The sequence below is a fragment of the Aethina tumida genome, chromosome 1 (genome assembly GCF_024364675.1).
Source record: "Aethina tumida isolate Nest 87 chromosome 1, icAetTumi1.1, whole genome shotgun sequence".
NCBI classification, from domain to species: Eukaryota; Metazoa; Arthropoda; class Insecta; order Coleoptera; family Nitidulidae; genus Aethina; species Aethina tumida.
In genome coordinates this window covers 51,488,983-51,512,962 of record NC_065435.1, presented here as the reverse complement: position 1 = coordinate 51,512,962, position 23,980 = coordinate 51,488,983, and the positions used below count along the sequence as shown (strand labels likewise).

General features: G+C 32.8%; 1 protein-coding gene across 1 annotated transcript in view; it reads left to right on the top strand.

The window, feature by feature from the left end:
- Positions 1–23,980, top strand: part of LOC109595142 (neural cell adhesion molecule 2) — a gene marked incomplete at its 5' end in the record, with an annotated part of 230,011 nt that overhangs the window by 125,986 nt on the left and 80,045 nt on the right. The window contains one exon of the mRNA XM_049964147.1: positions 5,231–5,361. Within this exon, the coding sequence (XP_049820104.1) occupies positions 5,231–5,361 (131 nt within the window). The remainder of the gene's footprint in view (positions 1–5,230; positions 5,362–23,980) is intronic.

Sequence of the window (23,980 nt, the reverse complement as noted above, 5' to 3'; positions counted from 1 at the left end):
TACCTATTTTTCTTATTTGTCTTACAAATTGCTCTAACTAATTATTTTTTAATACTGTTTATATTTAATATATATATAATAGAGCGTCAACTTCCTAAATTGAACGTATCGAAACAAAAACTTGAGATAAGATTTCAAAACAAATACAGAATGATGCTTGAAACAAAACTTACTTGGATGTTTCTTCTACATAATTAAGGTCGAACACAACTGGATCAGCTCAGTGATGTCGACTAAATTTACAAAATCTAGAACGTAGAAAATAACGATTTCACTGTTAGTGAAAATTTTATAATGAGCCTCATATCTTAAATCTGGAATTGTTGTTTAAACCAGAACGGGGTGTTTAAACGAAGAACTGAAGATACAAAGTTTGGGGGAACCTGAAACCCTTTACGTAAGTTTTGTCATAGCAAGAGCTTTAAGTATTTGGCAATTTAATAAAGGTATATAATTGAACATATCTAGCCCATAAAAAACATGTTACAAAACTAATCAAATCAAGGAACGATACTTAAAACAAAACTTGTTTGACTATTGGTTGGATAAAAGAAAGGTCAAACACAATTGGATTAACTCCATAACCAAGTGATATGGATTTAGAAAATATGAAATATGAGAATAATGGACAACGTCGCTGTGTGAAGATTTTACGAGCTTTCTCGACTCCAAGGGATTGAACACTGAATTCGGATGGAATATGAAAACGCTTTAAATATTTGGACTCATTAAGAGAACCCAAGTGAATCAGCTCTGTCGGATCACCTAAGTAACATGCACTAAATTTACAAAATAAGCATGTATAAATTAATCTCTCTGATGTCTCAAATTATTGTCTAACTGAATACAAGAAATATATACTCAAGTTCGGATGAAACCTCAAACGTTTTACTTAAATTTCGTCATGACAAAAACTATAACTAGTTAGAAATTTAATAAAGATATAATAAAATTGAATATATCAAATGGCTACAAAAACTAAGTTAGAAATACAATAAGCACATAATAAAACAAAATTTACTTGGATACTTCTTCGACATATTAATATACGAGTGTATCAATTAATTCACTTGGAAATTAATGATTTTACTTAGAATTAGCTTCTCAACCCCAAATTGTTGTCCAAACTGAAAGTACAAAAATTAATCTCAAATTCGGATGGTACCTAAAACTATAAGTACTTAGAAATTCTAAAAAGGTGAAATCAAGTCAATTGAATCACTCAAATAATATGCACTACGATTACAAAATATTGTGTATAAACTAATGATTTTACTGTTAGTGAATATTTTAATAATTGGTTTCTTAGACTCAAATTGTGGTCCAAACTGGAAGTAGAAAATTTAAGGTCAAATTCGGATGGAACTTGAACCCCTTTATGTAAATATTGTCATGACATAAACTATAAATACTTAGAAATTCATCAAAGGTATAAAATTAATCAAAGGGCTTTAAACTAAATTAGAAATACAATACAAGCACAGGAATGATATTTAAAACAAAACTTACTTGGATACTCCTTCGGCATATTAGAGTGGAATATAAGTAAATCAACTCAGTAGGATCACTCAAGTAATATACACTAAATTACAAAATATTGGTATAAAAACTAATGATTTTACTGTTAGTGAAGATTTTATAATTAGCTTCATAGCCTCAAATTGTTGTCTAAACTGGAAATAGATTATTTAAGCGTAAATGGGGATGTAACCTCTTACGTAAATTGACATGACAAAAATTATAAGTACTTATAAATTCAATAAAGGTATAAAATTGAATATATTAAAGGGCATACAAACTAATTAGCAATACAATATAAGCACAGAATCATACTTTTTCTGTTAATGAGGATTCTATAATTAGCTTCCTAGCCTCAAATTGTCGTCTAAAAAAATTCGAATAAAACCTGAAACCGTTACGTAAGTTTCGTCATGACGAAAACTATAAATATTTGGAAATACAATAAAAGTATAAAATTGAATATATCAGAGGGCAAGAAATCTATGTTAGAAATACAATACAAGCACAGAACGATATTTAAAACAAAACTTTCTTGAATATTGCTTTGACATAAGTAAGGTCAAACAAAATTGAATTAACTCAACCGTGTGATTTGAAATAAATTAACGGAACATGAAATCTAAGATATAGAAAATAATGAAAAATGTCACTATTTGTGATTCGTTGCAAACAGAATTGTAATTGTTATTCAAATTGGAAACTAGAATTTTAAGCCAGCGAGATATTCAATCTTATTAAATAAATTAACTAAATAATCAATGCATAAATAATATAAAAGACCACTTAAATATTAACAATTGCCGATTAAAATTGGAGTAACTATGTGGGTGTCTGTCATACTTTTAACGAAGTGTTAATTTATTAATGGAAGAATAGCTGTAAATTACTAGTTAATTGAAGTCTGGATATTTCGAACGTGACAGTTTTAAATTCGATACGAAAGGAATGTAGATAACCACGTTAGTTGCGGTTGTAAATGAAACAACTTGACGACTGGAACGACGTGAAACAGCATTAAAGCTGACGCAAAAAAATAACGTTGGGAACAGTTCAGGCAAGACTGCACATTAAATTATTAATTCGCCTAATTAAAATTTAAATCCTTTTGCTGGGTGCGTTATTTATGCCGCGGCGGTCGTGTACAATATAAATTAAAAACGGGAGACGATCCCGGGACACTCTCCCGACACACATAAAGTTTCCCCGCGGTATTTAACAACTTGTTTCTACCCTGATGAATAACATTCGAAGTGGCTTACATCGCCACATTAGACCGCAATGTTTAACCTATTTTCCCTCCACCTCCGCCAAAAACGGACGGACGGGGGAGGACGACGACTTAATCTTTTAAACAACCCGCTTTTGACTGCGACCCAACTGCGGCATGTCATAACGTGATTGTTATGAATAACCTATGTCAACCTCCTACAAAAAGGGAACGGGGAAAAAATATATATTGTCGTTCGATGGCAAGTGCATGGAAAAAGGACTTTTGCATAAATATACACTTGTAAACAGTGCAGGAACGAGTTTAAAACATCGCGATCCATTAATCGTTCCATTGCCAATAAACCGTGTCTGCTTTTTCGGAGTTTCACATGCAAAAAAAAAACGGAAGAAAAAAGCTCAGTCATAAATACGAGTGAACTATTGATTGGTCCTTTTGTTCCTGTCATTCATATTCAGTGTTTGTTACGTTTTGTACGAATGTCCCTTTTTTATTTTTGTTCCGTGCAGCTCTACTTTTGTGCCGTTTTTTCGCGACTTGTCGAGAGAGTAACGTTATTGTCGAGTGGCGGAATAACAAATTCATTGCGCTCCGAAATCGCATTATTATTTTTATATGTGTGTTTTTTCGCAAACAGTAGCCATCGACAATGAAATATTCATATGGAACAGAATGACTCAGGGCCGTAACCTAATCTCGTAGACGCGAGAGGTCAACAACTATTTAAACTGATCTGATCAAAGAACACAACTACAAAAGAACACGACGAAAGGCATAAAAAGTAAATGTGATTTATTCCTTCTTGTTTGAACGCACTACTTTATTAGCCGCCCCGGTTACGAGTCTAGATTTATGCAGGGAAAAATAAAAGTTTATAGCGCCGCGCCGCAATTATGCGAATAACGTAAACAACGCTTCTCTTCTCTCCATAACTGGGAAACAGATCTTGCAAATATCATCAGGCCAGATTATAAGAGATTTAGAAGATAATAACGTTCTTTCGGGGAAACATAAGTAAACAAATACCTCGCAACTGCAGATATTCCTTAATTACTTTTTAATTTTAATTTCTTCCATTTCGTTTTCTTATTTCATGAAAAAAAATGGAGGTATTCAAATACATTTTTTTATTATTAACTCGATGGAATTTCTTGTTAATTATGATTAAAGGTGGAATATAAAAATAATGGATTTTCGTGATCCAACAACAAATCTTTGTCGTTATTAAATTAAAACTCGTTTAAGTCCCTGTATTTAATGGTATACATTTCAATAATTTATTTTGATGAATGATATTTCAACTGACCTCTAAGAAATGATAATTTGCTATAATTGGATAAAAATTAATAATATCAATTTTAGCAAAGAATTCTTTATATTTACCTCTATAAATAAATGCATTATAATAATATTACTGTCAAAAATCTTTTAGATAAAAACGTAGCTGAGTTTAATCATCAAGCAGAGTTTATTGAAATTAATTTCAAAGGCCAGCAAATATTTCTAGGAATTAAATCAAAAAGCCCCGTTAGTATTTGATGAAGGATATTTTCCTTGATTTGATATAAAGTTCTGACTACGCTTTAGTAATGTAATGTATTCAGTAAATAACGTCGATTTTGCTGTATGTAGTTAGAAAACAATTAATAATTTTAGTTTAATAGAGAAATGTTCTATTTAAGTCATCATGTACACCTGCAATATACAAATAGTAGCAAATGAAAGACCTCAGTGTTAATTCCATAAAACTAAAAGTGTTTTGAACTTAAAAATCTATTTTGTTTGTTCCTTATGGTTTAATTGAGTTAAAAGAAGATCATTTAAGTCTTTCTATTCGGTTGAGTTCATTGTACATAAGACAAATGTTTAAAAAAAAATAGCACTAAACTTTGTTTTAGTAAAATATTTCCAAAAATTCTCAGTTTAAATATTATAATAATTAATTGAATGAATTTCAATTAGTTTACGTATTAAGGACAAAAAACTAAACAAAATCATAAAAATTTCATGGACATATTTTTGGGTCAAATGTAATTTTCATATTATCTGTTTTAAAAGAAAATATTTGTTTTTTTAATTGTGATGTGACAGTTGCCATTAAAGCTTATTTTGTGTTAGTTAATTAAGTGTACTAGTTGTCTATTTGGCGTTTTTTCTGTGGTAGTATTATTTTTAACAGGAACGCAAGTTAATGGTATTTACCCCGCTCGTCACCTTTGTGCCGGTTCCTCGTTGAAATTAATTTAGATTTGTCGAATGGACGGGCCCCTCAAAACTGATTCTTTTCCCGTCCGTCTGTTCATTTTTCGCTCATTGTTCGACGTTACGAACACAGACAAACAAAGACAATACGGAACAGATGAACGGCAGACAGAATAAAGATCGAGCGAGCGAGAGGGTGGAAGTCCATCAATGATTTATGTGCGGAGGTTTTGGTTTTTCTCAGTTGACACACAACGAACGAACGACTTATTGTTTCAGACCCCCCGATAGTGGTGCTGTGCCTGGGGAGCACCCTGAACGCCGACGACATCAAGGAGGGCGACGATGTGTACTTCGAGTGTCACGTGAGGGCCAATCCTCACTGGAGGCGTTTGACTTGGCTCCACGATGTAAGTGCTTATATTTCTCTCTTGCTAACGCCCGTTTGTCCGCCAGTCGGTGGATAACCGCACAAACTGGCAACGCATATCTTAGTTGGGAATCCCCGGATCAATCTTGGTGTGCGTCCAACATGATTATTGAATAGACTCGGGCCGGGCCGTACGTGTCTTCTCGTTGACGGAGTGTCAGAAATCGGGTTTTTGTTGCACATCCCACGAACAACGACGGATAATGAGCTATTTATACTAATGATTGGAGCCGTTTTCTTGTCGCGTTTGCACGTTTCAAATACGAAATGCGAAGATGCAACAGTAGAACAAACTTGTGATTTATTGTGCGGAGCACAGGAATTACGGCGTTTGTGTTTAGAGTTGGCGATCAGGTTAACTCTGATAACAGGATTAGTTTGCGCAATTTGCTTCTAGATTTTGCATACATATTTAGCAATCCACGTTATTTATAATTTATATTCATTACTTAAATTTCAATTTACTATATTAGAACTAACGAAAAGTTTTATTTAGTAATTCAAATTATTTCCAACTGCTTATATTATAAAACAGTGAATATTTAATTTAATCATTAATTAAAATACAAATATATTAATGATATACAATTAGGTCATCTACTAGTAGGCAGCTGTCTTGAAACATTTCAATTTTAATGTAAGGTTATTCTCTATGTAACTACGTACCATTTTAAAACTCATTTTATTTTAAATAAATTTATTAAAATAGTTGTTTATGTATAATTCATTTTTTAATTTTCGCGGTATTACTAAGATTTTATACTATTAGATTTTTCATAATTTCATAAAATTTTAACGAATTATCAAAAACATGTCATCAACTAGAAGTTGTCTTGACATATTTAAATTTTATTGTTTAAAATTTATGAAAATAATGTTTCACGTTTAATTTACATTTTAATTTTAATGGTATGATTAAAATTCTATACACTTATATTTTTCAAAATAGTAATTTATCTATGAGTTATTTTATTAAGTTCTTCAAATTTTGATCTCTGATATTTTCTAAAAGGCAAGAGTTATGAAAAAATTGTAAGATACCTTTTTTGTAGAGCGTTCAATTTTCTACAAAAAATGTGAATAGAAATTTTCCATACAGTCAAGTAATGATGAGATATAGATTTTGAAACTAAAGAAAAAATGGAAAACTGAGATGAGGAGGACCTTCTTATTAAACTTGAGAGCTCACCTTTGGAGAGCATTTTTTAAAGGTGTCTAGAAACCAATTTTTCATTGTTTGGAATAATCAATTTTTTTGACCCCCTAATATACACTGACAATCTTTCGAAGAGAATAATCCAAATAATTTCCAAAATCGGAATACCAATGGTGTTATATTGCAACAAACATATTATCAAAATAAGGTTTCATAAACGATGTAAGCTGCTGTTTAAAGTAATAAAAACTAAAAAAAAATATTTAAATAGTCAACGAAATAACAAAATATTAACCACTTCATTTTTCCAATCAGTACTCCATCCTTTCTAGGTCACCATTCTTCTCTAAGAACATTAGAAAGCTTATATTTAATTTATCAGAATTACTAAAATTTGTTAATCTATATTTTTCAAAATTGTAAAATTATTTAGATTGGAAAATTGTGGTGAATGTGGAAATACTGATACAGATTCAATTATATCATAAATTATTAGACTGTTGTCTTGAAATATTCAGATATTAATATAAGATTATTATCTATACTGTTATATTATTTAAATTTTGGTGAATGCGCGTAAACATTGATGTAAATGCTTGTACTGACCCAATTAGGCGATTGATTAACTAACAACCTGAATTGAATCATTTAAATTTTAATGCAAGTTACTCTCTATAATGTTGCATCATTTAAATTCGCTTTGAAATTTATTAAAATAATGTTTTGATGTCTAATTTATATTTAATTTTAACAGAATTATTCTTTGTATTTATTAAAACAGCAGTTTTGGCGAATGCGCAGACATGGGCACAAATATAGATGCTTCCCAAAGAACAAGCAATATGATATTTGTTGTTATTGGAGTCGATCAGGAAAGAAACAGTGCTTTTAAAATTTAATTCCGGTACATTGATTTCGCGGCGCTTGAAATGCGAAGGACGCCGTTAAGTGTAAATTACTGTAAAGTGGCCACTGGGCGCGTTATAAATGGAGGAATTCCACTTCTCCGGGATACAAACCGGCTCAATTAAATAGACGACGCTCGACGAATGACTGATGGACTGACTTCCAAATAAAAACCTGCCGAAATAAAACAATCCGTTTAATTGTTTTAAGGTCAAACTTTTCTGAAAGTCGTGATGTTTGCATGGTTTTAATCCCATCACACCGAAGTGGATTATGTGTTAGTTATAAATGTAATAAGATTTGAATTAGCACTTGGAAACCAATTTAACATAAATTCGTGCATTTATAAAGCGATGTGCGATAATGCAATCAATACCTCAAATATAATTACAAATGAATTTTGGACAATTCGGTTAAAATAATACGTTATATATTTAAAGTGGATAAATAATAGTATTATAATTGTGCATTGGTTTTAGAGAGCCTGAAAAGTGCTCGTAAATTTGTGAATCGGTTTAAAAATAAACATGCGATCAATTGTTGACACTCATGTTAAATATTTCCTCTATAATCCTTCAACAATTAACTAACAATGTGTGCATCAATTCATAAAACTAGTGGCAGAAATTTTCCGTAACAATATTAAAAAATATGAAAATGAATACCTTAAATTGGTTATCTCCATCAGACTCCATGAATAATTTAAATTATACTGAGGCCTTTCGTGTTATTCTAATATCCATTATTTATACGGGGGCGGCGATGTTGATTCAGAGTAAATTGATCCGGGGTCGAATCTATAATTGTGCATAAACAGTTTGTGTGGGGGGACTCATTAGGCTGTGACATATCTTCGCAAACAAACCCCGATCTCCACATTGTACACATCCGTACCCGCTTGATTTAAGTAATGTGTGTCTTCGGGTCATGTTTACTGACTATTTATGTATGCATGTATATTTTATCGGTTTACCTTTCGGGTTGACAAGGATTCATTCTCATCACACAACTCTTGACCTCGCTTCGTTTCTGTCTCCGTTTCCATGTGTTTTCTAAGCATTTTTTGTATATGCGTGCCGCGAAAATTCAGCAAAGTTTTATTGTCTTTGGCCAACATTATTTCCAACCTGTGGCAATGCAATTTAGGCACGAGCCTCGATCTAAACGTGGCTTTTTCGCAGACCTAAAACAATACGAAACTGAATCATAACGAAATACACGTTTAACTTTAATAAACATTACAGTGGAGCAAAGTAACTATGGTTGATGGTACATCAGCAGATCAGTTTCATAATGTGATTCCGCGTAGTAAAACACGAATTCGACAGGCCGAAGGGCATGTTATTTCAATAAGAGCAACAGACCCTCCGAGTTTATAGAGTTATGCATTTTCCGTTGGGCGCTTGTGTCCTTTTGCGCGAACAAACAGAGCCAAAGCTAACTTCATTTCCTAGATCACAAGACGTTTGACTCGGCTTAACCGGCAGACATTTCCTACTGCGACACAAACGGAATTTATAATTATCTCGGGCTAATTTACGGGACACTTACGTCCCCGTTCCACCGGGTTTTCTTCGGCCGCGGCAGACGCTACAGCCGCTGACGGTACCGGCCGGTCGACAAAAATCAACAATCCGGGATGGGTACGGGTACGGTACGCGCTCGAAACGGTCGTAAACAAACGGTTAAAAGATGGTGCAGGGACGGATTTACGATTTTCATGCGACACGTGTCCGGAATCTTCGCCGATGTAACGAATGTGCGCGCGGCAGCTGAGCGAAACGCGTTTAATGCATATTTGATTTAAAAACGGAACGTTCTGTTATGAAAAGCGAACCCGTTGCATTATTATTGCCCGGAGGTCATTGTGGACGATGAAATTTTTAATCTCGTGTGACAGATCGGGCCTTTGAAAGATGAAATCGTCCGGGAAATGGGCGCTCATTTTTCTAACTATTGTCGCGACCCAGATGCAAATTATATTATTTCACGTGTGTGCGACTAACGATGGTTTTATTTCCTTTCGGGTCGTTTTGAAATACATAAAACGTTACGATTTATTAAAAAAAAACGGTGCGCCATATTCACATAAATCGTGTGGAATTGAAACAATAATATACAGAGTTACTGCAACATGAGGGCCACTTTAATGTATCTTTGTTATTGACCTGTTAACTGATTTGTTGTGTCTTTATTAAAGGTTTATAACCTTGTGAATCAAATTTCAGGTAGCTAATTAACTTCCATGTAATGTAGAAACTGTGTCTATTTTCTCATAACTTCTGTCAAGCTAACTGCAAAAGCTAAAATTTGTACATAAAATTTGACAATAAATCTAATATATATTCTTGTACTTCTGATAGAATTCTACATTAAAATATTAAGGTTTTATATAGAGATATACAATGAAATCTGGTCCATCATAGATCTCTAGGTTGATAACACATTTATTTCTTTTCACTGATATTATTCTCTCTCTAAAAGCTCAAGTTGCGCAGAAGATCAAAATTGAATGAGCATAATATCTGAATTAACAGAGAAAACAGCTAATTGTTTGCTACAAGTACTTAGCTTAGATCAGGAGTAAGATTAGCAAATGAATAGTTTTTAAAAATAAATGAGTTTTAAAAGCTCAGTACCAATATATTAAAGTCCTAGTCTTACAATAGATATTGTATATTCATATTAATTTTATATATTAAAAGAACATGAATAAAGTCGTTTTCAACTACAAAAAACCTTTTTTGTAAAACTAAAGACTTCTCAATCTTAATTAAATCATAAAATTTACTCAAATATTGGTTGTCTTACGTTGTTTGTAAAAAAAGATGTTATTTTTTTTGTGAAACCACATAAACAATCATAAAATTAAGTTTTTACAAATTATTTGTTATGTGTACTTAAAATTAGATTTCACTACGAAACCAAAAAATAAATATAAATAAAGGGAATTGGAAGAAAGTTTAGCAAATTAATAGTTTTTAAAAATGAATGAATTTTAAAAGCTCAGTAACAGTATATTAAAGTCTCAGGTTTGTAGCAGACACTGTATATGCATATTAATTTTATATATTAAAAGAACATCTTTTAATCTTCATTAATTAAACACTTTTTAATCTTCATTAATTTGATATTGAATGTTTTATTTGAATTTTCTAAGACGCATTATTTTTTTACGAAATGGGTAAGTGTAATCAAGAAAATTAGTGACGCCTCTTTTTTTAATCAAGCTAATATATATATAAAAATAAAATAATAAATATTATCTATGAAAAAAAAAATTTGAACTGATAAAAAAGCTCGTACCTAATATGTTAGAAACATCAGTTAATAGTATTGTACCGAAGCTTCGTTGTATTATTTTTAGCTGCCGATGGAGTCAGAAACTAATACTTACCGATACATTAATAATTGTTCTCATTAATAATTCAATTCCGAAATCTCATTGATGATAATTTATCGGCTCCATAGTAAAATTTAATCAATACGCAAACATCACTTAGCGTGTCATTATCGAAATTACATATAATTTTCGTCGAAACGTAAAACTGATATTGTGTAAAAGAAGTAATGCCTTACTGTTTTTGTATATTTTTAATGGCCCCGTTAATTGTAGCCACTGTTACCATATCATTTTGCCGATGAGTAATCAATTGGTTTTCCCACCCACACCTTTATCGGCTAGACTGGGAGAATCAATCAGAAAACTGATTATTTGTGTGTGTGTGTGTGTGTGTGTATTTACTCGAGATGAAGCCGATACGGAGACAGTGATAGAGGCTTTACTTCGTCTCAAAGATGGATATAAATAATCGGACTCGGCTGTCAGAAGAATAAAAATACGTCCGTAACCGAAGGGATTAAATTTTTATGCGGTTACAAGCTCGAATCCCTGGCAAAAACCTTTTGCGAATTATTGATCATCGGAACAAATCATTCACATCAACGTGCTTGGGGAATTACGAATTATTGCTTTGCTACTTTTCTTATCAACCGAATGAATTAATTTACTGTCTGCTTATTCACGGTCATTATTCTTTGTTAATGTAACTTGTTTAATTTAGGTTTACTCTAAAGCGACACCCATATTTTTTACTATATTAAAACTCGAGAATTAATATTTATTATCAGCGTCAACCGGATTTCGGTAATTTTTTCACGGGCATCAACGAGAATTTAAGTTTTTAAAAAGCGAAATTAAACAGCATTAAACCCCTAACATTATGTGTTTGCCGTACACATTTGGCAAGTCCACTTTTCATGGGCATCAAACAAATCAAACAAACATTAGAAGCCCCCTTGATTATCGGATAATGGAATAAAAATGGTCGACGAGATTATTTCCCAACGATAATAATCCGACGTGTGTGTCTGTGTGTGTTAATAATCCACGCACGTACCGATATTACTTCTGACGTGTCAAGGGTGGAAATGTAATTAGGCCCCCAGTAATTAACCTAACAATATTACGATCTCCACTATTCATAATTTAACTGAATAATGATTTAATTCCTCGACTTGCAATTAGTTACCCACTACCACTGCCACTGCTACCTATCCAATCCGGCTAATTATTCCCGGACGACCCGGACGATGCCTAAATAAACCACGACTTTTTCACTCCACGTCCGACACGCTGATTGATTATCGAACTAATACTATCAGATTACTAAATTTACACCGATAACCAACCATTCATCTTAGGTAAGTATTTTCTATGAATTATGCATTTGGGCGGTCAGTTCGGAAATTTTAGCAGCTGCGTCCGATAATTATTTTTAAAGCAGGGATAATATAAGAAAACTTCAAAAACAAATTTTAAATGAATTTTATATTTAAAGATAAGAAGTTTTAAATTAAGTACAAAATTATTAATTAAAACATAATTATACAATTTTGAAGGAGATTATCACCTACAATACAATTAACAGGTTTTTCGTTCTGGATTCCCCTACAAAAATCTAAAAACATTCAATTAGTGTCATAGTTTAATTAGACATAATTTATATTTGTTCCATTGTCCCTTTTCTTTTCCCTTATCACCTCTGCGTCCGTTAATCATACTGTCTGGAAATAAATCTTAGGAAAGAATAACGAATAATCCATTATATTAACAAAATAATAAATGTTGAAGTCTTATTATTGAAATGTTAAGTTGAAGGTAATATATGAAAAAATATAAAAATTACATATAATAATAAACAATACTAGAGCAACTTTTTAAAATGTTAAGTATTTTAGTCATAACTATTTAATGTTTAAATAACATAACTATTGTTTTATACAGTCTTATTATTATATTTCTTTTATTATATAAAATGTTACACATGTTTTTCTAAATTGAGCCGACCATAGATATGGCAACTTTAATTTTGAAAGGGTTTTTTAATGATTAAATCAGTGTTATTTAATTTAATATTAAAACTTTGTTTAATATCTCTTTTCTTTCATGATTTTGACCCATTTTCGTAGCAAAGATTCGGCCATTTTCCAAATATACAAGTCCATATTCTTTCAAGCTTCTTGAATTGGTGTGATGAATCAAGTTATGGAATCAAATTGTTGTTTAGTATGTTAATTGTGTGTAGATCTACTTCAAGAAATCAGGTTATTAATTTGTTCTTAAGGCAAAGAATCTAACTTAATTAAAATTTAAGTTAGTCGGTATCTAAGTTACAAAAGTTGAAAGTGTCCTTTAATTCTTGCCTTTTAGTAGTACCTCTTGGTTGTCCGGAGTCTTTGGCACGACATCTCATTTCTATTGATCACGTACACTCGACCACACTAGAAACAAACCGTTTAACTCTTCAAGCAATTTCTCTGATGGAAAGACCACTCTCACTAAGCCCGATAATTCGGTCCCGTTCAGAATAGGGTTAATTGACGAATCCCTCGACGTCTTCTTACTCGGGACATTAGTGGATGATCACTTTGACTCTTTGAAATCAACTGAACCGCAATATTACACCAAACAACAAATTGAAATAAATAAAATGGAAAATAAGAAAACTAATCAAAAATCGTAAGTTCCAATATAACTTCTCCTCGGAAGGATGTACATTGATGTATAAATATAACTAAAAAGTTTTTTCTTAATTAATGAAATGAAATGATTTATTATTTTAACACTTATTATATGTATATTTTTACTTGGACTTATAGAGGGAGGAACTAAGGGAGAGTGAGGTAAAAAAAAAACAGTAGCCATGGATGGGAGAAAATGGAATGGAAGGGGGTTGAAACTATTTTATATTTATTTATATTACAAAATTTGTTAACCAGACCAAAAGATTCAAATATCAATAAATGGTTATTACAGCCGTAAAATAACAATAACATGAATTCTACATTAAAAGTTGAATAAAAATAAATAATAAAGTCAAAAATGTTACACATATAAAATATCATAAAACAGAATATTGCATAAAAAATTAAATTAAAATTTGGTTAAATTAAAATATATATTTGCATATTCTGTTGTTGTTTTTAATGCATGTTGAAACTTAGGACAATCGTAATGAATTTAATTATGTCTGAATTTGCACACAAAATGAAAATTGTGTAAATAATTTCCATAAATAGTTTTGAATAAAATTTCATTGTTCACCACAAACTTAATAATGAATTATTTTATGTATGTCGTCCGATGCGAGTTTGCCGATTTGTCGGGGGAAAAGTCGACTCACGTGACCACAATAAGAGCGAGTTATTTATCTGTCCACTTGACGTGCTGCGTTGTATATCTTTCCCGAGGCATTTTTTTGCGTACATTGCCGAGAAAAATAATCACGATGGATAGTTTAGTTCCCCCAGCAATCGATAGTTGCACCGAATGCACGTTCCGCACTGGAAGTCCACAATAAAAAACGCATTTTCATTTTTACTATCTTCCATTTCCACGTACAATATATATGTATGTATATACATATTACTGATACGATATGACTCCCGTGCTGGTTTTCACATTCGTACACATCCTGCAAATTATCACATGTAAAATATTATGGATCACATGTGCCGCATACGATTTAAACCAGACCCGTTTACCGGTCTTTTTAATACTACGTTGGAGGTTTCGCAGCGTGCTGTCAATCAATGTCTAACCACCGTCGCCCATTTTATTTTTAAACATTTACATATTTTAAAGAACATTAAATAAGTTTTTGTTAAGTGTAAATAACGGCGACCGCGGACAAAATCTCGACAACAGTCCCCGTTATTTTTTCTATACCCCATGGTAATTTTAAACCGATGCCTAAATCATGCCGTGACCGCCTCGGAAGTGCGACGAAATCCGAAACAATTTAAAACCGATGATGAATGGGCGACGCAAGGTGCGAAATATAGCCGAGGGAAGGCGCTAATGAGTGGGAAAACGTCTGCCGCCTCGGACGACCGTTTTTTTGTTTTTTCGTTCGTTTTTTTTTTCCTCCGTTTTCCATCCGCGATAAATATTAATGGTGCGGTTCAATCGGGCGGAGTGCAGGAAACACGGTGTCATATTAGATGAAACACCGACGCGCGTTATTCCGTCGAGGCCTTTTACACTCACCCACGTTCACTCCGCATTATTGCCACGAGGATTTTAATTCGGAAATTTTTGCGGCCACGGCCGTCCCGACAATTTCCACTTTTCGCCGCCAATTAACGCTCCTGGGGCTTCCTGTCGCGTTCGCTTCGTCGCCTCCATGTGTCATTTTAATTGAAACAAGAAAATGTAAGAGGTGTGTGCACGGCGAATGTTTCACGCTCGAAATGTATAAATGTACGCGTAGACGTTTATAAGATTTTAGTTTTTTTTTTAAAAAAAAAAGGAGAAAAATGTATGCACTCTCTAAATCTGAGTCAACGGAAAACTGAAAACTGCTGCCTCTTATTAAATAAATTTTCTTTCATGCACTATTAAAACATATTAAAAATATAAGCTGTGTTACTTGAATTGGATGCTAGTTGTTTAATGTTACTACGTAACTGGGCAATATAATTTTATTCTTTACTTTACGGTCTTCCATTGCTCTTTGTGAATTTAAATCGATTATTTACTACCGAGAAACACAAGAAGAGATGGCTAAGAATTTAGTGCTACATACGAGGAAGGTCTGAAAAGTTTCCGACCTAATAATGATACAATTTTTTTCTTAAATTTTTTATTTATTTTTCTACATGGTCTCCATGTAACACACTTCTTCCAGCGATTCTCCCATCTCTCTAACCCGTCCAAATAATACTCGGCGTCTCTGTCCTCCGAGCGCAGTTTTTAGATGAGGGAACAAATAGAATTCACTTGGCGTTAGATCTGGTGAGTAAAACGGGTGATTAAGCAGTTCAAACCGTAATTCGTTGATTTTTGGCTGTGTCTTGGTGAAGCAGGATTTTCTTTTTCTGTAAATGTGGCCATTTTTCTGCAATTTCTCTTCGGCTTGTCAAGTAATGATGCGTAGTATGCTCCTGTAATGGTTTTTCCTTTTTGAAGATAATCAATTAAGATAACTCCATGACTAACCCAAAAAACAGTCGCCACTTTCTCAGTCGAAAAAACAGTTTTTGCTTTTTTTGGAGCCAGTTCCCTCTTTGCAGTCCACTGTTTTGACAGTATTTTTGTTTCGGGCGTATAATGGTGTATCCAAGTTTCATCTAAAGTTATTAATCGGCGCCAAAACTCGGATTTATTGCGCCTAAACTGAGCGTTGGAATGTTCATTCGAACACGTTTTTGGTCTAACGTGAGCAAACGCGGCACCCAACGCGCGGACTACTTTCTCATGTCTAAATCTTCATTTAATATGTGACAGACACGTTCTTTGGACATTTTCATTATCTCTCACTTTAATTCGGCGATAGTTTAACACTATTTGGTGAGCTTTAGCAATGTTATCGTCAGTAGTTGAAATTTTTTTACGTCTCGAACGTTCATCGTCTCCCAAGCTCTTACGGCCACGTTTAAATTCAGCTGCCCAAAATTCCACTGTGGTAAATGATACTGGAGAGTCCCCATACACAGTCCAACTCATCTTTGATTTGCGTAGGCATATGGCTTTTCAAAAACAAAAATTTAATAACAGCTCGATATTTAATTTTTTCCATTTTTACAAAAACACTCACATCGACTCACTCAAACGACTGCACAACTATGTTCACTAGCTTTTATTGACGAGAGTTGAGGTCGGAAACTTTTCAGACCACCCTCGTAAGTCATCTTTTATCGTGTTAAAAATTTTAGAGAAACTGACCAAGTGATAGCCAACAAGAAATTTGTCTGGGTTCGAAAAATTTCAAAGAAAATCGATAACTAGATAATTCAAATGTCAATCAAACAATCCAGTCTTATCATCAACTGAAATTAAAACCATCTGGAGGAAATAGAACTTACCGAAATTAGTTCAAGAACTGTAAAAAGAAGGTTAGTGAAACCTACAAGGAAAGCCCTGATCTTTATTAAAATAGAATTGTCTAATTTTGACTTACTTAGAACCATAGAATAGCAGGCACGAGTAGTTTCTAGTAATAAGTCTAAATTATGTTATGAGGATGCTAGATCGATTTAAGTATAGGGGTAAATTACACAATAAGTTGCTTCTATATATTGAAAAAATGGTGCTTTTAATAATTGTGTTTCAACATGAAAACCATCTCAGACACAAATCCAAAATTGTGATGCATTGATTAGAAGACCAAAGCATCGAAGTTTTGTCCCTCCCATCCCTATCTCCAGGAATCAACCCTATAGAAAACATGGACACAAATTTAAATGAACTCATAATAGCAATTCATGAAGTTTGAAGGAATATAGACTTGTTGTATATTCGGAAAATGGTCGAGTTCGTACCAGTGAGATGAAACAAAATTATAAGACAAAAAGGATTGTATGCAAAATATTAATGTTAAATTAAATAACATAGATTTAATCATTAAAAATCCGTTTAAAAAGTTCAATAATAAAGAAAAGTTCTAGTCAGTTCTCTTTTTTTCGATCTATTTTCTACACTACTGAATATTTATTTAAAACTTTTAAACTTTTCATATTCATATTTTTAGTTATGATAATTCATAGATATGTGACACCATTCTGATGGGCAAGCGTATTTAATGAAGAGTAGCGTTCAACAATCGGAATGTTATTATTTATTACTGTATGTTACAGCACAACTCTTTTGAAAAATCAGTTCAATCCCTGTAACACCTATTACTGATTAATTAATGAAGTTGTACTTATTAATGGGTGGAATAAGACAGATTTAACAGTGAAATTGTACTAATTGACAAGGGGGATTATACCAATTATTCAGAGGAAACTGTACTGATTTAATCAGTACACTAGTTAGACTTTTTTGCTGGTCACATAAACAAGATGTCAGTTATCTGTAACTGATTAATCACTAGCTTTCAAAGTGTATATAACCATTAAAATTTTACTAATTAATCAGTAGTTTTTTTAGTCTACTTAATAAAATAATAGAATTTTTAATGATTCAGATTTCTGGAGTACCTACTTCATTCCTTTATTTATAAGGCAATTTAATTTTACGCCCTTCCTCGTTCATATTGCCTGAATTATAATAAAGTTTGATAAGGATAACGCGAAGAGTTTTCTTTCGTTAACAAGTTAAAAGAAACCCTGTTTCCGCATTATAGGCGTATGCTGTTGAAACAAATTCCAATAAGCGCCAGGTGACATATTAATGGTACGCTCCGGCGTTTCAAAGGGAGAAAAAGCCAGTTTTGCCGCTTATGTCATCGGCAAGAAAGACGGAATAAAATCGGGTCGTAAAAGCGACAACGAGAGGAAGTTCACTTCGACGACGACTTTTGCCTTTTGCACAACTCCCATACACATGCACACACAAACACATCGTGTGCGAACACATGCGAAAGAAAAACAACAAAAAAAAAAGGTGAAAAATCGATGGCGTTTTGCCATAAAAGCGTTGCATGCGAATACATAAATAACGGCGTTATTGTTTTTCCGTGTGCCGCGAATGCGACTGGAAGGCGTCCATCAGCGAATGAAAATCCACGGATTCGACTGTAATTTTCAATAACTTTTCGCGCGCCGCTCCGATAAACGGATTATCCTTAATTGAACCTAAAATACTAACTCTAAACGGTACCAAACACTCTAAAAACAATAATATTCGCTGCGTTTCCATAGAAATTTAAATAACACATTTTCCAATGGACTAATAAATTATGAATTATAATTTATAAGAAGACTTTGTTATTAATAAATATTTATTTAAGATATCTAGATGGAATAATAAGAGAATCGTGAAATTCTTTAACGGAAACTTTAGCATTAGTGAATGTTGTTCCTCTGTTGATTAGTTTATTATTTTTAAACTATTAAAATATTTGATTTAAGTCTCTTTTTAATTTGTTTAAAACAGTGTGTACACAATTGAAAATCATTAATATAAAATATAGGGGCTACAGAACTGAGTCATGAGGAACTTCATGTGCTCTTGGAGTTAAATAATAATGTGTAATTATGTTATAATGCTATTTATGAATAATCACAACCATTTGATTGTGATCGATAAAATATGATTTAATGACTTTCAAAGCAATATCTATTCTATTTTTCGTAGCAAAATTGAATAATTTATCAGATTAAAAGCATTTAATAAATCCATACTAATGTTGATAGCCATTCTGTTTGAATTAAGGTTTTCAATTATAAATTTCAATATGTTTTTAACTTCAAAAAAGTTCTTGATTATTAGTTATAGATTAATTTTATCATAATAATAAATCTATATTGTTTCATATAAATTACAAATTTGGCTTCCTACTTGTCCGTTTTTTGTTACCAATTAAAATATACCCAATTAAAGCGGTACAACAATGAAGATATACACATCATTGTTATAACGTTCAGGCGCAGCTAATTACTTCCATATTTATATTCTATATAGGTATGTTAACTGTCCGGAGAACATAATAGAACAGTGACGGGAACGGGAAGGAGTTGGCCATTGTTCCGGTTTTTCGTCGAACGTGTGCATTTTTTACGAACGGCGTTTTTTTCTCATCGAGCCCCGGAACACAATCGGATAGTCCGGATAATTAAAGGCGATCCGTCTTTGGGTCGGCATGGGGGGAAGGGAGGTCGTGGAGGCGGTTTGTGAGACGCACGTCACGATAAAGTGGCGGACATGCGGGGGACGTAATTGGGAGCGAAGACGGCGGGCTTGGGCGAAAAAAGCTGCGCATTTGTATGTGACGTGTGGCTGCCAGTTTCGTTCTTTCCATCGGATTGATTGCTCTGTCCGTTCGCTCGGACCTATTATTCATTTCGTTTTGCCATCGCTGAAGATTATGAAACGAATCGGTGAGACTTTTTGCGCCGAAATCATTTGGTTGGTATTTAAATGATAAGTGATATACATATGTATAAAATGAAACGGGGTGGCTCACGACGTTTTGTTCAGTCAATATCTCGAAAATCTATAATTAGATTTCTATTATCGTTATCTTTAATGTTAATGCAATTTAATATGGTTTATGCTTAATCAAAATTATCTTTTTCGACCAGTTCAAGATTCAAAATGTGCTGTTATTACCGGTGCAAAATTAAAAAATAATATTTAAAAAGAAGAAGAAAACGAAAAAATTAGCACCACATTTGGAACATTTACAAAAATGCATAAAAGTTGATTTATTTCTCATAAAATTAATCAAAATTGTCTTTCGACTCAAAGAAAATGTGTCTGCAGCAGTACAGAATTAAGAAAAATTATTTCAAAAAGAAAAATTCAATGAGAAAATTGGCATCACATTAATGAACTATTCTATAAGAAAGGAGAAAGATTCATTTGATTTCTATAAATAAATGTTAGAACGAAAAAATTGAAGAAAGTTAATGAAGACATTTTCAGTTGCTTTAGAAAAAGCCAGTTTTGATTAATATTCTGTAAGAGAGGAGAAGGATAAAATTTCTTTGATTTCTGCATTTCTGTGCGAAGGAAAAAAATTGAAAATGTTTCATATAGAATTTGAAGATTGGAACTCAACTGATTCTTAGAAATTTAATACATAACCGGAAACTAATTTGAAGCTCTAAGAGACTTTTTTATATAATTACTTTTTATTACTGAATATTAATTCACTTACTACTGCTATGTCACTCGTAAAATATTCATAGACAGACTGTACTATTAGATTTGCTTTTAATTTAAGTCTTGTCTTAACAATAAAGAATTTTAAACTAAGTCTTAACAAAATAATTAAACTTTTACTACCTATAGCACAAAACGAACTTCTCAAGTTGAAAGTTTTGTAGATTGTTGTGGTAAGTTGGAATCTCGAATTGGCACATTTGATCTACTTAGAAAACTTTACAACGTTATAAATAATATTTTGAGCGACTTCATCAAAAAATTATATTAATTCAATAAGGTAATTAAAACTTTTTAAGGACTTATATTAAATTAAGTTTTATTTTTTAATTTCTAGGTTCTTCACTCTTTTTGCTAGAGCTTTATTCTCGTTTGAGAGTGTAACTGAATTGAGGTAGAATGTAAAAAAGTAGTATTCAAGAAATTTCACTTCAAAGCTGAGTGTCCTCTTTGAAATTGCTATTATTAAACATTTATTAAATATAGTAAAAAAAACATCAGGCTTCCACATTGTATCGCTTACAATTAGACGCATTAATTAGTATAAATTTTCATAGTTACCATAAACTATGGGCAATTCGTTATTAAATTCGTATTTAATAGACGGCGGACGATTATTACGAAGAGCGAAGGGGATGGATCTTATAAAAGCGTTACCTAAAACCGCAACACAACACGTTGCTTCGGTTTCGGTTGCATACATCGTTCAGTTCGGAGTTATGGTGGGCATAAACTGGCAAAAAAAGCTTTAATTAAAGCGGACGCGGAAAGCCGTAAAAGTTTATGTGTATGGAGATGCGCGATAAATTATCTTCAAATACGTTAAGCCGCAGGTTGTACCCTTAAACATTTTCTCCATCTTTCGATATGAAATTTAATAAAGCGCAGATGGTTCCGGATTTAATAAAGTCAAGTCAATACTTGTAATACACGGCATAAAAACTATACCGATCCCGGGGCCGAATTAAACGCAACATCAAATTGAAATGACACTTGAACGAGTTGATCGTCCGTGCCGGAAGTTTTTTTTTTTTAAAGTGATCCATCCCATCCGCTCTTGTCGTTCTTTTTTTCCCGATAAAAAATCCGGCCCGAAAACTTTCTAATAGAAAATAAGGAGAGCGCTGAAATATGAGGGAATTAAATTTTTAATAAGAAATAAAACAGAGAGAGGGACCCCGTAAAGTTGATAAATCACGGGCAAATTGTGACAAAGTGGAAATAAGCTTCTTAGGAACTTTACAGCGATGAAAAAAGGATCCGACTTTCCATGAATTTGAAATTTTATTCGTGTTTTTAACTATCGCAACAATCTCCCCGGCGACAAATAAAAATATTTACCGCCTGAATTAATTATTATTTCCGTTTAAGGCACTTTTATTTTGCGCAAATTGATTTTCGCTGCCACAAATGATTATTTTATTACCACGACCTTATTAATTTTCGAGACATCAAAATTTTAATAACTTTGTGGTAGGTAAAAACGAAATTGTTTATTAAATATATTCTTAGTTTTAAATTAGGCATTTATACAATCAGGTTTCAATATTAAATTAATTTTATATTCATATGAGGTTTCAATTTTAAACATATTTTTAAGTATTCACATTTAAGCATATTTCACTGTTAACAAAAGCAAAAATATATTATAATTTAGGTCAAAACCAGCTACAAATAAATAAAAGCACTTCAAGCAACTAGGGATTATTTATTAAACCATACAACCAACGAACTTTGCTAAAATGAATTAGGCTCTGTCACCTACATCAAAGTTTTTCAATTATATTCATTATTAATGCATATAAACTCAGTGACATAGAAAATAGAACATGTAGACCCAGTGGTCAGATTCATTGATTTATGATGGAAATGATTAAAAATTCACACCAAATTATTGAATATATTCATCAGTATTATTTTAAACTAATAATATCAATGAACCAGGCCGACATTAACTTGTTCTGGCATTGATCTACTGAAATAGTCAATTTCATCTTAAAGTACGTCATTCTAAGGGGTCTCTACCGCCAATGTCATATTGCCCATGTTGTCCCACACGTATTCAATCGGTGATAAATCCGGAAATGTTGCTGGCCATGTCATCGAATTTAGATCATAACTTTAGAAATACTCGCAATATAAGGTCGGCCATTATTCTGTTAAAAAAAAATGGATTTTTAAGGACAGAAAATAGAGTTCCACAATTTCTTTCCATATCATACATCGTCATACAAAATCGGAATTCATCATAGAAGATGACCTCATTCCATTCCACATCTACGGTAAACTCTTACGCATGGTAAAAGCCTTACTTCTGTAATCCACTATTTGGTAATTTCTAGAGTGGTCACAAAGAGATCTCGTAAATCTAAAGTTCTAAGACGATGGTTTTGACGTTCGTTTGTCACTCGTCGTCTTCCTGAACCTCTCACACGTCGTTCAAGATCTTCAGACTAAGCTCTCAAATAATTCCAGACAGTGCTTTGACTCCGGTTCATCCGATTAGTAATTTCCACAAACGAAAGTCTTGAGTCTCCAAACCCAATAATTCGCCCCCTATCAAACTCACTTAGATGACTAAAATTCGTACGGCTTCGTACTAACGGTATTTAATATAAATGAAAGAATCCTTTGAACGCAATAAACGTGAAATAAATACAGAAGTGCATTTGCATATTACAATTTAAGACCCTGAAGTTCTACAAAAACTAGTGCAGCACAAAAACTTTTCTACAATCAAGTTTTAAAATTTAAATTTTGTTAAAATTCGACCACTGGATCTACCAGTTATATTTTCTATATAACAGTCCATATTAAGAAAAAGAATTATGGCTTAAATATATAACTTAATTTTAAAAAAATTTCTTTTATAGTGACCACTACTGTACGTTCATTCAATGAAATAAAGTTATACATAAAAAGTTTTAATTATAACAATAAAATCACATTGGCGATCTCAACGTGGACGTCACAATATATTATCAAAAACTATACAATAAATAAATAAATAAATGTACACCGTATTTATGAATTTTACAACCGTTTCGTAATGCAGAGACGTCGGCGGCGTAAATTCGGAGGTGGCTGCCGAAAACGCGTAAAAATATTTTACGGTCGAGTTTTTGCGTCTTTTTTATTGGCCGACCAATAAATCAGTTCATAAATTAACTCTGTGAACTCTTCGGGAGACGGACAAGTCGCGTCAATCGACCTCGCTCCGAAACGTCGGTAATAAATCTGCGAATTGCTGGTTGGATTTTGCATTGGCTTTTTTAATCCGGTCAAAAGTCAGCGGTTTTTGAAATGTCGATGAGAAATGTTTGTTGTGCGCGACACACCCCCTCCCCTGCCCCAATAGTCGGCCTCTTCGTTCCCCGCGGACCAACCCACAAACCCCTGGCGTACAACTTTTTATCGGCGCCG